Here is a 17397-nt window from a genome sequence, read left to right as displayed (position 1 = left end):
TACAGATTAGTAAAGAAGCACAATTAAACCTTGCTTATCAGGTACTCCATCCCTGCCTATGAGCTACATACCCAGATATTGCAGAATAACTTATATTTTTTGCAAATTAGAGGAAATGTGACTTTTGTGAAAAAATCAACGATACAAAACTTTTGCTGCTAAAAGCAAAGTTACAAAAAATAGGACCTAGGGTAATTAGTGTTAAATTGCTGAATGATCTCTCAGCTTGCGATGGAATCTGTGATGGCCAATAGAAACTGCTAACTGTCCCTCTGCCTCAACGGGTGCCCAGGGCAAGCACAGGCCACCCAGGGCACATACCCTACCTGTGACCACCGCCCCCCCAATTAGGCCTCTGGCTAAGAGGCATACCCACTGCCCACTGCCATCAAGTAGATTCCACTCATACCAACTCCATAGGGTTTCCAAGGCTGTAAGTCTCTATGGAAGCAAACTGCCACATCTTTCTCCTACTGAGCCAATGGTGGTTTCAAGCCACCCACCCTTTAGTTAGCAGCCAAGCACTTTAACCACTGTGCCAAGAGGCATAGAGGAGTTATTTTTTCTGAGATATTACATTTTTTAGAGAGGAGATGTTTGTTTATAGATAGGAACCTGGATTTTAATCCCAATTCTACCAATTAGCTGCTATTGGCTTTGGGCAGGTTACTTAGCCCTATTTTAAGGAAACCCTGGAGAATTACTGCGAAGATTAAAACAAAAAACCCACTGCTGTCGAGTCGATTCTAACTCATAGAGATCCTATAGAACAGAGTAGAACTGCCCCATAGTTTCCAAGGAGTACCTGGTGGATTTGACTGCTGACCTCTTGGTAAGCAGTGGTAGCACTTAACCACTATGCCACAAGGGTTTCGGTTGTGAAGATTAGACAGGAGAATTTATGTGAAAATGTTTTGTGAACTCTAAAGTTAGTAAAATGTTAAATTTTTTTTTCAGGTTGCTCAAAATTTTAAAAACTTTAGTGAGTTTAAGTCTCTGACTTCTTAAAGGGAGTGTGGTGAGAGAATCAGTGGCTGCCTTGCTGAGAGAAAGACCTCTTACTATACTGGAATTGGTGAGATGTTGGCCTCTACTCTAGAAGTAGCCTCAAGGGTTATCAGTCTGCCACTTAAGCTTGGGACTAGGCCACAGGTACCATGTGGCCATTTGATCTACAACCAACATCAAGCATGTGCAACTTTCACACACACACACAGAAATAACTAGTGAAGGAAAGGGACTCTTTCCACCGCCATCATTGCCAAAATGAGATTACAGCCTGGAGAAGAGTATAAGTGGGAAGTTTAATAATCTCTTTTCCTTAGCAAGGTCTCATGTCCCTTGTGCCTTTCATTGTGAGAGTGTCTGCCTTTGCTGAGTGATTCTATTTTTAAAGATAAAGACTATATGTGTGTGCATCTTTTGTGTTTTTTTTTTTTTTTTTGTACTTTTCGGTGCTCAGCTGAAAAGAAAACAATACAAAAAAAAAAAAAACAGTGATCTGTATTGTACTTCAGGGGCAGTTTTAGTAATCTTTTATACTACGTGATTTTGTTCTTATCCAGTGACTCTAGAACTTAAAATCCTCCCCACCCCAATAATATTCAGCTATACCATATGTACAAAATTCATTGTGGTGCCCTTTCGTGTTGTGTGTCTAGTCTGTTAATACTCAAAGTTATTCTATTTAATCTGTATTGAGTAATTATAAACAATAAAATTCCTGATAATGTCCCCTCTGTCAACAATTAGATGATACATAAAACCTATCCCCTTGATGTAAAGATAATCAGTTCACCAAGAATTTGGTGAACATTTATATGTGCAGCTCTGAAGAACTGGCATGGTTAAAAATAAAAGGCACTAAAGTAGGTAATAGGGTCAGGTTCTGGGTCTAGCTTTTTCAGTGTTTAACCACTGTGATTTTTGGGAGAGTCACTTCTCTCTAAGCGTCAATTTCCTAGACATCTAAATTATTACGATTTTTGAAATATGACAAGATCTTTGCTCTCAAATAATTTGTAACTAGAAAAGCATTCAAAATCCTGTAATTACTTGCTAGGATAAAAAGTCTCAAAACAAAGTGCATGTTGTATCAGGAAAAGAATTAGCGAGGCCATATAAGGTCCTGATAACTTCGACAAGGGCTGTATTCAAGGAAAAAAAAATGCACTGTCCAAGCCAACTTTAGGTGTAGACCTAAAATAAAGTTTTATAAGATATATTACATTTTCTTGCCTTTTCATATTTAGTTTCCTTAATGACTAGGGCTCACCTCGATAAATGTCATGCTTTATTCTGTAACAAAATGAGCCTTGGGCATCTGAAGTGGGTATGGTTGGTTCTGTACTATAGGTGGCTTCAAACTCCTGAGCTTTCTTATTGCTGAGTCTAGTTTTTTGTTTTGTTTTGTTTTGTTTTTTGGGGGGAGCACTAATTTTCTGCTGACAGACTGTCACTTGTTGCCAAATCAAATAGGATTGGGGACAAAATAACTGCATTTGTAAGGATTCTATGTTAAATACACAGAAAAGGAAAGGACTATTGATACATCTTGGATGGAGCTCAAAGGAATTATGCTGAGTCAAAATAGACTCAAAAGGTTACACTGTATGATTCCATTTATATAACATCCTTGAAATGACAATTATAGAGATAGAGAACATGTTAGTGGCTGTGACGGGTTAGGGACAAAGGTAGAGGGGGAGGTGACTGGCTGTGAAAGGGTACCAAGAGGGATCCTTGTCATGGAACTTTCCTCTATCTTGACTGTGGTAGTGGTTAAATGAATCTAAACTTGATAAAAGTGTATAGAACTAAATACACAAATGAGTGCATGTAAAGCTGGTGAAATCAATAAGGATGGGTAGATTGTATCAAAGCCAACTTCCTGGATTCGGGTGAAGGGTATATGGGATCTCTGTTATTTTACAGCCACATGTGGATCATCTCAAGATAAAGAGCTTAAAAAAAAAAAATGAATACACAGCATCAGAGGGCACTCGTAATTAAAGTGCAGTGAACACATAGACTTCGTGACATATTTTGGGTGCTCAAAGAATTTATTTTTTGCTTAATGTTTCCAAAAGGAGAAATCTCAAAATAGACAGATTCTAGATAGATGCAGCACTACAAGGACAGGTTCTGTCAAATCTCTTTGAATGTTTTGTAAAAGCCTCTCAATGTTTACTTGTTAACAATTTGCGGGGAAAAATTTTTGGGGGGGGCGGGGTAAAAAAAAAAAAGGAACCTCAAACGAGCAAAACCAAAAGTGCTGTGGCTGATCGTAGCTCTACCAATCTGTGGAGATTGGTAAAATATTTTTAAAATATTGACTGTCAGTCCCACGTTATACATAGTTTCCATAATTTTAATCTACTGGATGCTTGGAAGGGATTACGAAAAGGACTATTACTAAATAAAGAGAGCAGAAACATTATCAATGGGATTTTGATGTTCAAGCTACTCTAGCCCAAATGCAGAGGCTAAGATCCAGAGTACATTTTAAGAGCCGAAATGGATTTTCGAGAAAATCTAGTGTTTCTTATTAGAAGAACTGGAGTTACTATCCCAAATAGTAATTAGTTTCCCTCTAATTAATGGGTGAGTTAGAAAAGACTCTTGGGCTTCCAGTTCCCAGTTCAGAGCTTTATCCACCGGACCACAAAACCTTGTAAAATATCTCCCCTATCTAGCACTTGGCTATTACACTTCCCGGAAAAAGAAACAATTTCCAAGTAGCGTTTAAGTGACCATAGCGCTCGGTTTAGCTTTGCTTGTAGGGAAAACTCAAAGTATCTGCTACCACTCTCGGCGACCTGAATCATCCGCGGACAAGGGGCGGGGGCTAGAGCCGGACCCACTTGCGGCGCGCATCTGCAGGACGGAGAAGGCATGTCCTCTCTGGGCTGCCGTAGGTGCTAGGTGGCTGCGGCCTGGACCGCCTCCCCGCCCTCTTCCACGTCAGCCAAGGACTCGGGAGCTGCCGCCGCTGCCGCGGTTTGGAACCGGAATAGACGGTCCCGCCGTTGCCCCAGCTGCTGCCCCTCAAAGCCAGGTAGCAGGCCACTGGCCCCCAACCCTGGAGGCGTGGAGGGCCGGACAGAGCTGGAAGAACTGGCTTTCTAGCAGGAAGATGCGGAAGGGGAGCGACTAGGCCGCTCGGGTCGGGGCCTTGCGAAGGGGAACGGGGGGCTGGGGAGCTCTGGACCGAACGCCTCATCCCGGTTTGCTTACTGGCCGGGGGTCTTCTCCCTAGGACCCCGAAGTTCGCCCTTTCAAGCCAGAATCTGCTTTGCAGGAGGAAAAGAAAAAGGGGGCGTGGGGTGGGGGCGGGGGTGCAGCGCAGGGATTGAGGGACCGACAGAAGCGATTAAGTGCTTTAAGATTTTGATGTAGTGTTCGTGTACAGGGGCTCTTAACGTGAACAGGTCTATTGTATAAAATGTAAAAAATCACTGTTTGTGAGTTGGTGAGATGGAACTAGAGGACTGGCAATATATTGTGGACCTTAATTCTGCAGTACAGCATTCTCAAGCCGTGGGGGGGGGGGGGGGGATAATAAACAGGCTGGGGCTGACAGGTGCGTTTTGTATTATATTAGGACTTGTTTTATGGAAACACAGTATAGATTGACTTCCCCTTTTAATATTTTAAAGTTATAAGCCAAACTAAATGAACTTTAGACAGTAAAGATCACAGTAGTTATTGTTTTTGTTTTTTACAGTGTAATGATATCCTGTATTTATTTTTCTAGATTTTCTACCTTCTTTAAATTTTGTATCGAGGGTCGATTATAACCTGAAATCATGACAGCTGCTGAGAACGTGTGCTATACGTTAATTAACGTGCCAATGGATTCAGAACCACCATCGGAAATTAGCTTAAAGAATGATCTAGGTGAATTTTAGTAATATTTTGAAAATGAAATGGAAAAGAAAGGATAGTGAAAACTAATTTGCGTTCTAAGTTCCTTTATAATTAGAAATGCTTAATTTTGTCTGAATATTTCGTTGTAGAATCTCTTTGGTAGACCTTTTGTCTTATTTAAAATGAAAAGTTGTGACCTTTAGACTTGCAATATTGGATTTTGAAGTAGAACATTTCAGTTTAGTAAAAGCTAAAGAAACATAATGGTTTAGTTGTTAGATATTCCTCAAAATAACATAATAGCCTTATGCAGTTAAGCATATTATACTTAAATGTATCAGGCAGTGGTCTGTAGATAATAGGCTGATAATGTGTATTTGAATGTCTTAATTCCTTTGGGAAATTAAACTACACGTCACTTGAATTATAAAACCAAAAGGACTTTATTCTGTGGGTTTCCCACTTGCTGAACCAATAAAGTCAATAATGGAATAAAAATGTATTTCCCAGAAAGGTTAAGCTTTTCCTTTTAAAAAGTATTCTGCACAGAAGAAAACACAAACCTAAAAGTATATACTGTTTCCTATTTGTGAGTGAGTCCATAAAGAAAAAAAATTTTGAGAAGTAATGCACATTCTAAGGTAATGATCCTTGTTTAATTGAACTACTAAACACATATATCTTAAACTGATAACTACCAAACAGTAGAGTGAAAATTATATTTCAAAACCTGAAGGTATCTTTCAGAATGTAGTTTGCAGTTTGATAAAAGACTTAATATTTTACTGGCTTATTTCCACCTTTTACTCAGCAGTAGTGGAATATCTCCTAATTTTAGGCTACTTTATATTAGATTTCTGTTGCAATCTGGATATCCTCGTGGCGTATACTGGTTAAGAGCTACAGCTGCTAACCAAAAGGTTGGCAGTTCAAATCCACCAGACACTCACTGGAAACTCTACAGGACAGTCCTGCTCTGTCCCGTAGGGTCACTATGAGTTGAAATCCACTCGAGGGCAGTGTTTTTTTTTTTCTTTAATTGCAGTCTGTTTTTAGGGAGGAAACCCTGGTGGCATAGTGGTTAAGTGCTATAGCTGCTAACCAAAGGTCGGCAGTTCAGATCCGCCAGGTGCTCCTTGGAAACTATGGGGCAGTTCTACTTTGTCCTATAGGGTCGCTGTGAGTCAGAATTGACTCGACGGCACTGGGTTTGGTTTTTTGGGTTATTTTTCGGGAAAAGAAACCGTCTTTTATGACACTTAAACTGATACCATTATACACAAAAGTCACATTTTTTTTTTTTTTTTAACCATTCACGTTTGGTAGTAAAAGTTTTCATCACTAGATGCCTAGAATGCTTAAAGTTATAGCTGGACTGGTAAAGAACAAAATCTTGCTTGGAATTGGAATAATATCCTTAATTCCATCTGCCTTAACTACCCTCCCCAACCCATAAATAAATAAGTAGTCTCAAATTTTGTGTTTTTTATTTCCTTTAGCTCAGATAATTGAGATGAGAAAGAATTTTAGGGCAAGTTTCTAGTATTGAGTAACAAATATATTTTTGTTTGGTGAAATATTGGGTTGCTTTAACTATTTACCTTTTACTTTGAATCTCATTACTTTTAATCCGTATGTATTATTTTCCCCTGTTAGTAATGGTTGCAACTTTGAGATAGTACACTGGTAAAAAAACTGCGTTGAATTCAGAAGCACTTAACATAACAGCATCTATATACATTTTGAAAAATAACCACATGTGTGTTTGAGACATATATTCCCGGTATTCCTGTAGATTCATGGACTCTGCATGGCCCATTGATTAGGGACTAGAGAGCTGATCAGTGTCTTCATATTTTATTTAAAGAATCTGAGGTTCAGAGATAAATAACTTGTGCCGAGATACACAGCCTATTCGTGGCAAAGCAAGGTAGATAACCCATATCCCTTGGGTCAGTACCTTTATGACCGTTGTCTCTAACAAAGTAAAATGTTTTCTTAATTGCTTTTAAAATTATTTGAGGAATTTTCTTTCAAAATAATTGTGTTTTTTGTTTCATTTTTAATTTTTGAATTAGAAAAAGGAGATGTGAAGTCAAAGACTGAAGCTTTGAAGAAAGTAATCATAATGATTCTGAATGGTGAAAAGCTTCCTGGACTTCTGATGACAATCATTCGTTTTGTGCTCCCACTTCAGGATCACACCATCAAAAAATTACTCCTGGTGTTTTGGGAAATTGTTCCTAAAACAACTCCAGATGGGAGACTTTTACATGAAATGATCCTTGTTTGTGATGCATATAGAAAGGTAAACCAGCCAATGTATAATTATTTCTGAATATTGCTTTGATTTTAGATAATTATAAAATTATCTAAAATCAAATATACTTTGTTTTAATTTTTAAAATTAAATCTTGAATAAAATGGTAAGTTGCAGATAATCGAAATTGTTTAAAATGTTTTTATATATGAAAGTTATAGTTACTGTAAAATGTTCTAATTGTTTTTTCTATGTATTTTTATGTATATGTGTTATTAATAAAAAACAGTGACACATAGAATAGAAGACATTGATAACATAGGTAAAAACCGCTTTAATCGACAGGAATCTGAAGGAAGCTGTCTGATAATGTAGGTCTTTTTCCTCAAACCTATGTTCTGATTTTTTCAATGGAAATTTTTCTATTTAAAAAGTGGAGTTTTATTTTGTAAAAAGCCAAAACTCACCATTTCATATTTAAATTTTTATATCAGGATCTTCAGCATCCTAATGAGTTTATTAGAGGATCTACTCTTCGTTTTCTCTGCAAATTGAAAGAAGCAGAGTTGTTAGAACCTTTAATGCCAGCTATTCGTGCTTGTTTGGAGCATCGACACAGCTATGTTAGAAGAAATGCTGTTTTGGCCATCTATACTATCTACAGGTAAATGAAGGTATTCCCTTGACTTTGCTTTGTGAGGACCGTTTAGTCTTTTAGACCAGGGGTTCCAGAGTTACTGCTCGTAAGCTATATGCAGCTTGCAGATATGTTTCGTTTGGCCTACACAGTATGTTTTTATTATAGTTAAGTTGTTAACATTGAAAGGTCAAAAGACTTGGAAACACCGGGCCCTAGTTTTTGCATGACAACAGTCTGCTGGAATTGCGTGACCAACTAAAACCAGCTGTGGGTTCGATTTCAACTCCGACTCATAGTGACCCTATAGGACAAAGTAGAAGTGCCCCAAAGGTTTTCAAAGGCTATAAATCTGTTCGGAATCAGACTGCCACATCATTCTCCCACGGAGCAGCTGGTGGGTTCGAACCACTGATCTTTTGGTTAACAGCCGAGCATTTTAACCACTGTGCCGCCAGGGCTCCTTAGTCATTACTCCAGCCCACTTAATTCATTTATTTTCTTGCTTAGCCCCTATAGGCTTTGAGTTTTTGACCCTGTTTTAGAATTCTTTATGTGAAATGTGGGCCGTGTTTTTTCTCAGTGATTCCTATTCTTGGAAAGCTGAAAATTTTGGACTTTAAAAACAGTTCAGAGAACCAGTTAGGTGAGGCTAGATTGCTTGATTTTTATAGTTGCTTGTGTCAGACCATGTTGAAGTAGGGTGGAATTCTTATAAGCATCTTTGTAGTTTAATATGTTAGCTGGTTTATATATAATTTTATGGTTCTCTTACTGTTCTGTTAGATTTTATTTTCTGTTAGGGAAAGTAGCATTCTGGTTACTAATGTAGTGAAGTTCTTTGAAAGTTACCATATAGACTACACAAATTTCAGAATTTAAACTACAGTGTACACACACAAATTAGGACATTCATAAAAGCCAAAAACCCAGTGCCGTCAAGTTGATTCTGACTCATAGCGACCCTAAAGGACAGAGTAGAACTGCCCCATAATGTTTCCAAGGAGCGCCTGGCGGATTCGAACTGCCAGCCCTTTGGTTAGCAGCCGTAGCACTTAACCACTACGCCACCAGTGCTTCCTGACATTTATAAGACAATTGGAAATCTGAACACTGGCTATATGTTGATATTAAGATATAGTTAATTTTTTAAGGTATGATACTGGTATTGTTATTAACTTAAAAAGAAAGAATTCTTAATTTTAGGGAAACATGCTGATATATTTATAGATGCAATGGTAAATTGTCTGGGATTTGCTTCAAAGTAACGTGGGAGAAGGGTAAATGGGCAGGGGTATAGATGAAACAGAATTGGCTATAAATTAGTAATTGTTGAAGGTAGGTGGTGGTTTTTATGAAGCTGGTGTTCATTATTCTGTGTACCACAGATATTTAAAAGTTTCCACAATAAGTAAATAAATAAATAAAAGTGCAATACACAATTAATAAAATTCAAAAGATGATATTTTCTTCTCTGGTGATCCTTAATGAAAGATCTTCCAGTGTCTTGAGGTCATCTTCATGAGAATCGCTATTCTTCAAGTATGTGAAAGATAATTATTAGACTTTTTTTAGTTGATAGTATGTTGAATAGACCACCTTTTTCTCTGTTGAACTGGAAGACATCTGATTTGATAATTTCGTAGATGAGGGTGGAAGCTTGTGATTCCTGCGCACAACTTTAATTGGTTTATAAAGTTTTAAAAAGCAAACAATCAGTAGTGTTATAAAGGTTGTTGAAGTTTTCAGACTTAATAGTCTGACTGAGACTGGAGAAACCCCAGAAGACATGGCCCCTGGACTCTCTGTTAACCCAGAATTAAAACCATTCCTGAAGCCAACTCTTCAGACAAAGATTAGACTGGACTACAAGACATAAAATGATACTCATGAAGAGTGTGCTGCTTTCTTAGTTCAGGTAGATAAGTGAGACTAAATGGGCAGCTCCTGTCAGGAGGCAAGATGAGAAGGTAGAAAGGGACGGGAGCTGTTTGAATGGACAGGAGATCTGAGGTGGAAAGGATGAGTGTGTTGCCATGTTTTAGGAATAGCACCTAAGATCACATAACTGTGTGTGTATAAATTTTGTACGAGAAACTAATTTGAGCTGTAAACTTTCACCTAAAGCATACACACACACAAAAAAGTTTGTTAGGGTTTAATTTTGGTATTGTCCAAAGAGTTACTAAAATAGCAAAGTAGGTTGTTAACTAAATATGGATATTACCTGTTTTTATTTAAAGGAATTTTGAACATCTTATACCTGATGCTCCTGAACTGATACATGATTTTCTGGTGAATGAGAAGGATGCAAGTTGCAAAAGGAATGCATTTATGATGCTAATTCATGCAGATCAGGTGAAGTACTTTTTTAAAAATACATTTATAGGTGCATTTAAATGAAAATTAAAAGTATTACATAGGCCTAGTCATGTTTTTAGCAATTTAGTCAGTAATTTTATTATAATGTGATTTGTATATTTTATTTTGAGTTTTTTAGATACTGAACTTCATTTGTATAAACCTACAGTTTTTTTCTTAACCTTTCTGTGAAATGTAGCTTATGCATATATTCTTTCTAAAAAGTAAACATTGAAAACTCAATATTGGCCACTTTACAGTTTCTCAAGATTGAAATTATTGTGGCTATGTGTGGTACCCAACTTTGGGGCTTTGATTGCCTGTTTTTCTTTATGTTGATCTAGATCTAAAATGGTTTCATAGTGAAAATAGTAGCTTTGTATGGAGATCTATCTTAGTCTTGTCTGCAGAAGTAGACTGACAATATAGATAACATGTTCTTTTTAGTCTCTTCAAATATAGATCTGCTTTTGGTTAGCAGCTACCCTGCACGCCTTGGTGGCGCATAATCTTGAATATTTTGTCCAACATTATCAAAATGTGGGAAATAATATACATGAAGACTGAAAAATATGGAGTCTCCATTCTTCTAAAACCTGATACTGTCATTTTATTAAAAAAGATTATGAGAAAGCTGTTTACTTAGATCACAATGTTTTGTCCTCTGCTAGAATTGGTTTTACTGAACTGTGCTTTGGTGTTGTGCTGTCAGCCTACCTTAAGGGGCATAATAAGAAATAGTCCGATAAAATTTTCTGGTATTTTTACTGTAGAGATGTTGTTGAAGCTATACTGAAGCTTTTACTGAAGATGTTGTTGAAGTTCTGTATATCACAGTGTCCAGTTTATGAGGACTCAGGAGATTTTTCCTTCAGGTCTCAGTAATAAGGAATAACTACTCTCTGAAGCAGCTGGTTTGTTTTGGTTGTATTGATACACCAAATTAAGTAACACACAGTGTTTCTCTCTTTGGTGTAGTTGCTAGAAAATTCAGACCCAGGTTTTTTGCTCATTTCTAGAAAATGTGTTTGATTTTGTATCTTTTATTTTATGTGTTAACCTTACTCTGGAAACCCTGGTGGTATAGTGGTTAAGTACTACAGCTGCTAATCAGAAGGTCAGCAGTTCAGATCCACCAGGCGTTCCTTGGAAACCTGTGGGGCAGGTCCTCTCTGTCCTCTGGGGTTGCTATGAGTCAGAATTGACTTGACAGCAATGAGTTTTTTTTTTTTTTTTTGAACCTTATTCTTGGTTTCTTTGTTTTTTCCTTTATTTTTGATTTGCTGTTATTTCCTGGTTTGTTTCATATTTAGTGTTAATGTGTGTATTCTTTTAAGCTGCCTTAAGTTCTTTTATTGAATGAACTGGAGATTGATAAATATATTCTCCCTTTTTTAGGACCGAGCTTTGGATTACCTGAGTACTTGTATTGATCAAGTTCAAACATTTGGAGACATTCTTCAGTTAGTTATTGTTGAACTAATTTATAAGGTAAGAATGTTAATTGATGATGGCTAAAATAAACTTTAAACTTTTACTTTAAAACAAAGTTAAGTAGTTAGATAACTCTTTCTGGAATGCTGTTTAATTGCCAGGATAATATGTTGTAGCAGTAGAAATATTTTATAGCATGACCCATTATTTTTTTTCTTTTTGTTTTTCCCTTGGTTTATTGTATTTTCCAAGTAGTTGCTTCCATTCTTTCTAAACCTCTATAAGAAATTCTGTAAAAATTCATGCCTTGACCCGTTAGAGTTGCAAAGAAATCATTGTATTCCTCCTAGTCACTTACTAGATTGTGAATTAGGATTTGGAGTAAAATTCAAGATCTTTTCTTGGGTGTACACCGCACAGAGCCCTGGTGGTGCAGTGGTTAAGCATTCAGCTGCTAACCAAAAGGTTAGCAGTTGGAATCCACCAGCCGATCCATGGAAACCCTATGGGGCAGTTCTGCTCTGTCCTGTAGGGTCACTATGAGTTGGAATTGACTCAGCGGCAATGGGTATATATATATATATATACACCACACTAGTTTGGAAACCTAAAAACAAATAAAAAAGCCTTAAATATTTTTTATGCGCCTTGTTTGTAAAATAGAATAGATACATATTAAATGTGTTGATGTGACATTGTAGATCATTAATTAATGGGAAGCCTAAAACCAGCTAGAAATTGGGATTTTAAAATGAAATACTTTATTGCCAACATTTTAATGAGATAATATCCTTCGAAAGAATTGGTAGCATCTTAATACTCTGATAAGATAAAAGATGCAGTAACATCTAGTTTTGCTACTGATAGAGTTGTACACCAGCAAAGATACATATTAGGAATAGCTATCTTAAACAGGTTTATATGGCCAAAATACCCATAGTTGACACTGGTAACTGATCACGGCAGTCTTTGCTACTGCAGAAAAGGGTACCAATCATTTTGAATTGGCATTAAGATGAAACCAGGAAAGTAAAGATAGTTTCTTTTAATTCATGTGTATCATTTAGGAATGTCACTGAAGTTCTCAAAAGTAAGATTTTCTGCCATCCGTTGACTTCTTCTAGGGTCCAGGTTATAGTAAGAGTGAATAGCTTTTGGTCATGCCCAAGTAATAGAGATTTGACTGTATGTATTTTAGGAAAATCTAATATAAATACTAACTTCAAGAGAGAAAAAATAAAGGTCTTTTTCTTCACAAGTGAAGGTATCAGGATGCATATAGAACGGGATGGAAAATTTTAGTTGCATATCCAATATTAAAAATGGTGCCAAATAATAGCAAGTAGTACTTGAATGAAAGGCTTTTATTCTCACTTGATGAAGTGATGTTTCCCTTTTGTTGGTTACTGAGTTTGTGTAATCCACGGTGTTTCCCTTTTTGGCATGGCATCCAGGAAATTTAGGACCAAATTTAATATCGTATCATAGTACCTATATTAAGTGTACTTGGCAAGTGTTTTGCTGTCTATGCTCTTGTTACCTTATATTTTTGTTTCTTATTTGACTTGTGTATAGTAAGTATATCTTATTATAAGCCATATAAAAACCTTTTGTGAAGGAGGGGAAATATAAATTGTGATTGAATGATTAAGTGAGTATTATAAATATAAATAAAATCTACTTCAGGAATTACGAGTGTTGTGTCACAGTGTCTCACCAGTGTTGGCCGACATTTTCAAGGGTCCTTGAGTAAGAATACTCTTAGCTTTCAATTTAAGAAAGCCAGCATCCCATAAGCTGACATCTGTAAAAAAATTTCATTTTGAAAGCGAATGTCCCTGAAGTCAGTTGTTTTTTTCTTCAGGTCTGTCATGCTAATCCATCAGAAAGGGCTCGTTTCATTCGCTGCATCTATAACTTATTACAGTCATCTAGCCCTGCTGTAAAATATGAAGCTGCTGGAACCTTAGTGACACTCTCTAGTGCACCAACTGCAATCAAGGTACTGCTTATTTCTCTGGAGACCAGATTAAATATTTTCTTATCACTTATGATTTATGACATTGCAGATCACTCTGTGTTACATGGCATTAGGTGGCATAGAGGGAACAACTACAGATTGTTAAAGTTTTTCATTTCTTCCTTCTGTCCTTGTATCCTTTCTCCTTTTGTGTATGTGTATATGTATTTTCAGAGAATTCCGATATTTCTAGTTTCTGGAAAATGATACTGGCATTTTAAGATCTCTCCCTGAACTTTAATTTCATTAAAAACAAGATCTGGGAAAATGAGTTCTGTATTCTAAATGATGAATCCTAAAAAGGTCCTAGTTGGTATTTTCAGTAATGGAATATTTTCCTTCTTTAGTTTATTCTGTATAGACCATATCAGGAACCCCTAATATATTCAGAGAATGAATTGTTCTAGAAAGCCAACATTTTATACACAGGGGAATTTATTGCTTTACCCACCAATACCTAAAAAGATTTTTTATAACTTCTTATTTTGAAGTGGGAGCCCTGGTGGCACAGTGGTTAAGAGCTCACCTCCTAACCAAAATGTCAGCAGTTCAAATCCACCAGCCACTCCTTGGAAACTGTATGGGACAGTTCTAGTCTGTCTTCTAGAGTCACTATGAATCGGAATCTACTCGATAGCAATGGGTTTTATTTTGAAATGATTTTAGACTTAAAGAAAAGTTATAAAAATAGGGGCAAAGTTCCCAAGTACCCTTCACCTAGTTTCCTCTAATATTAATGTCTTTCACAACCAATATATAATTGTCAAAACTAAGAAATCAACTCCAATATTAGTACAATACTATTAACTAAACTACAGATTTTATTTAGATTTCACCAGTTTTCCCATTTAATGCCCTTTTCTGTTTTAGTAACCAATCCAGGATCCTAAACTACATTTAATTATCTTCTTAGTCTCCTCCAATCCATAACAGTTCCACAGGTTTTTTTGTTTTGTTTTGTTCTTCATGATCTTGACACTTCTGACGAGTACTGGTCAGTTATTTTATAAAATATTACCCAGTTTGGGTTTGTCTGGTGTTTTCTTACGATTAAATTGAGATTATGCAATTTTGGGGGGAAGAATGCCACAGAAGTGATGTGCTGTTCTCAGCGTATCATATCAGAGTACATAATGTCGATATATCTCATTACTTATAATTACTGGTAATGTTAACCTTGGTCATTACGTTAAGGTGACATATGCCAGGTTTCTCCACTACTGAGTTACTGTTTTTCCCTCCCTAATCAATCAGTATTGTGGGAGAGATAACTTTGAGACTATGCAAATAACCTGTTTCTCCTCAAACTTATATCCACTAATTTTAGCATCCATGGTAGATCTTCTCTACAACAGTTACTACTGTGGTATTCTAATTATGATTTTCTCTCCCTCATTCTTTTTACATTTACTAATTGGAATTATTCTGTAAGGAAAAGCTGTCCTTTTTTTCTCCCCTCCTTCCCTTCCAACTTTGTTAATATTCAGTATGGATATTTTATTCTATGAGTTTTAATCCTGTTATTATTTATTTTACTGATCACATCATTCCAGTTTTGACCATTGGAAACTCTTTCAGATCTGTGCCTTTGTCTGTTGCTTTTAAATGTTGTTGTTAGGTGCTGTTGAGTAGGTTTCGATTCATAGAGACCCCATGGAACAAAATAGAACTGTCCCATAGGATTTTCAGTGATACAGTCTTCATGGCCACTGCTCATCTGTCAGTTTGTCCTGCTGTGGTGGCTTGTATGTTGCTATGATGCTGGAAGCTCTGCCACCGGAATTTCAAATACCAGCAGGGTCACCCCTGGTGGACAGGTTTCAGCAGAGCTTCTAGACTAAGACAAACTAGGAAGGACCTGGTGATCTACTTCTAAAAAATTGGCCAGTGAAAACTTTATGAACAGCAGCAGAACATTGTCTGATACAGTGCCAAAAGATGAGTCCCTCAAGTTGGAAGGCACTTAAAATACCAGTGGGGAAGAGCCATCTCCTCAAAGTAGAGTCAACTTTAATGACGTGAACGGAGTCAAGCTTTCAGGACTTTAATTTGCTGATGTGGCACGACTCAAAATGAGAAGAAACAGCTGCAAACATCCATTATAATGGGAATGTGGAATATACAAAGTATGAATCTAGGAAAGTTGGACTTTGTCAAAAATGAAATGGAATACTTGAAGGTTACTTTCCTAGGGATTCATGAGCTGGAATGGACTGGTATTAGCCATTTTGAATAGGACAATTAATATGGTCTACAATGCTGGGAATTACAAATTGAAGAGGAATGGCGTCGCCTTCATTGTTAAAAAGAACATTTCAAGATCTAAAGTACAATGCTGTCAGTGATAGGATAATATCTATATCCCTATAAGGAAGACAAGTAAACACAACTAATTCTCAAATTTATGCACCAACTGCTGACACCAGAGATGAAGAAATTGATCTTTACCAACTTTCACAGTCTGAAATTGATCAAATATGCAATAAAGATATATTGATTAATTAAATTAATAAAGATTAATTACTGATGATTAGAATGCAAAAGTTGGAAACAAGAAAGATTGGTAGTTGGAAATTATGGCCTTAGTGACAGAAACAGTGCCAGTGATCACACGATAGAATTTTGCAAGGCCAATGACCTATTCATTGGGAATACCCATTTCCAACAATATAAATGGCAGCTGTACATGTGGACCTTGCTAAATGGAACAAACAGGAATCAAATCGACTACATTTGTGGAAAGAGACAATGGTAAAAGCTCAATACATCGTCGGAACAAGGCCAAGGGCCGACTGTCGAACATACCATCAATTGCTCATATGCAGGTTCAAATTGAAACTGAAGAAAATTAAAACAAGTCCACGAGAGCCAAAATATGACCTTGAGTATATCCCACTTGAATTTGAAGACCATCTTAAGAATACGTTTGACATACTGAACACTAATGACCAAAGACCAGATGAGTTGTGGGATGACATCAAGGACATCATACAAGAAGAAAGCAAGAGCTCATTAAAAAGACAGGAAAGACCAAAATGTGTGTCAGAAGAGACTCTGGAACTTGGCTCTTGAACATAGAGTAACTAAAGAAAAAGGAAGAAATGAAGTAAAAGGGCTGAACAGAGAAGACAAATTAGTATTAAATGAAATGTGCAAAGACCTGGAGTTAGAAAACCAAAAGGGAAGAACACGCTCAGCATTTCTCAAGCTGAAAAACTGAAGAAAAAAATTCAAGCCTTAAGTTGCAGTATTGAAGAAGTCTGAGGGCAAAATATTGAATGACACAGGAAGCATCAAAAGAAGACAGAAAGAATACACAGAGTTACCGTACCAAAAAGAATTTGTTGATGTTCAACCATTTCAAGAGGTAGCATATGATCAAGAGCTGATGGTATTGAAGGAAGAAGTCTAAGCTGCACTGAAGGAATTGTTGAAAATAAGGATTCAAGAATTGACAGAATACCAATTGAGGTGTTTCAATAAACAGATGCAACACTGCAAAAAAGTGCTCGCTTGTCTATGCCCAGAAATTTGCAAAACAGCTACCTCCTGGACACCAACTGGAAGAGATCCATATTTGTGCCCATTCCAAGGAAAGGTAATTCAGCAAAATACAGAAATTATCAAACAATGTCAGTACCATCACACCCAAGTAAATTTTTCTGGAGATGATTCAAAAACAGTTTTAACAATACATCCACAGGGAACTTCCAGAAATTCAAGCCAGATTCAGAAGAGAATGTGAAACAAGGGCTGTCATTGCTGACGTCAGATGGATCTGGGCTGTGAGCAGAGAATGCTAGAAAGATGCTTACC

The 17397-nt window shown here is 36.8% G+C and overlaps 1 protein-coding gene across 1 annotated transcript in view; it reads left to right on the top strand.

Moving 5' to 3' along the window:
- The first annotated feature begins 3939 nt into the window (after window positions 1–3939).
- The window catches only part of COPB1 (COPI coat complex subunit beta 1), a 43311-nt gene continuing 29853 nt past the window's right edge, over window positions 3940–17397 (top strand). Inside the window, exons 1-7 of the mRNA XM_049890491.1 lie at window positions 3940–4057; window positions 4757–4899; window positions 6948–7177; window positions 7624–7793; window positions 10010–10124; window positions 11526–11618; window positions 13426–13563. Of these exons, the coding sequence (XP_049746448.1) occupies window positions 4809–4899; window positions 6948–7177; window positions 7624–7793; window positions 10010–10124; window positions 11526–11618; window positions 13426–13563 (837 nt within the window). The 5' untranslated portion in view covers window positions 3940–4057; window positions 4757–4808. The remainder of the gene's footprint in view (window positions 4058–4756; window positions 4900–6947; window positions 7178–7623; window positions 7794–10009; window positions 10125–11525; window positions 11619–13425; window positions 13564–17397) is intronic.

Source organism: Elephas maximus, chromosome 7, assembly GCF_024166365.1.
Source record: "Elephas maximus indicus isolate mEleMax1 chromosome 7, mEleMax1 primary haplotype, whole genome shotgun sequence".
Taxonomy (NCBI): domain Eukaryota; kingdom Metazoa; phylum Chordata; class Mammalia; order Proboscidea; family Elephantidae; genus Elephas; species Elephas maximus.
Note: the sequence above shows the minus strand (reverse complement) of the source record. Positions and strands in the feature narration are given on the sequence as shown.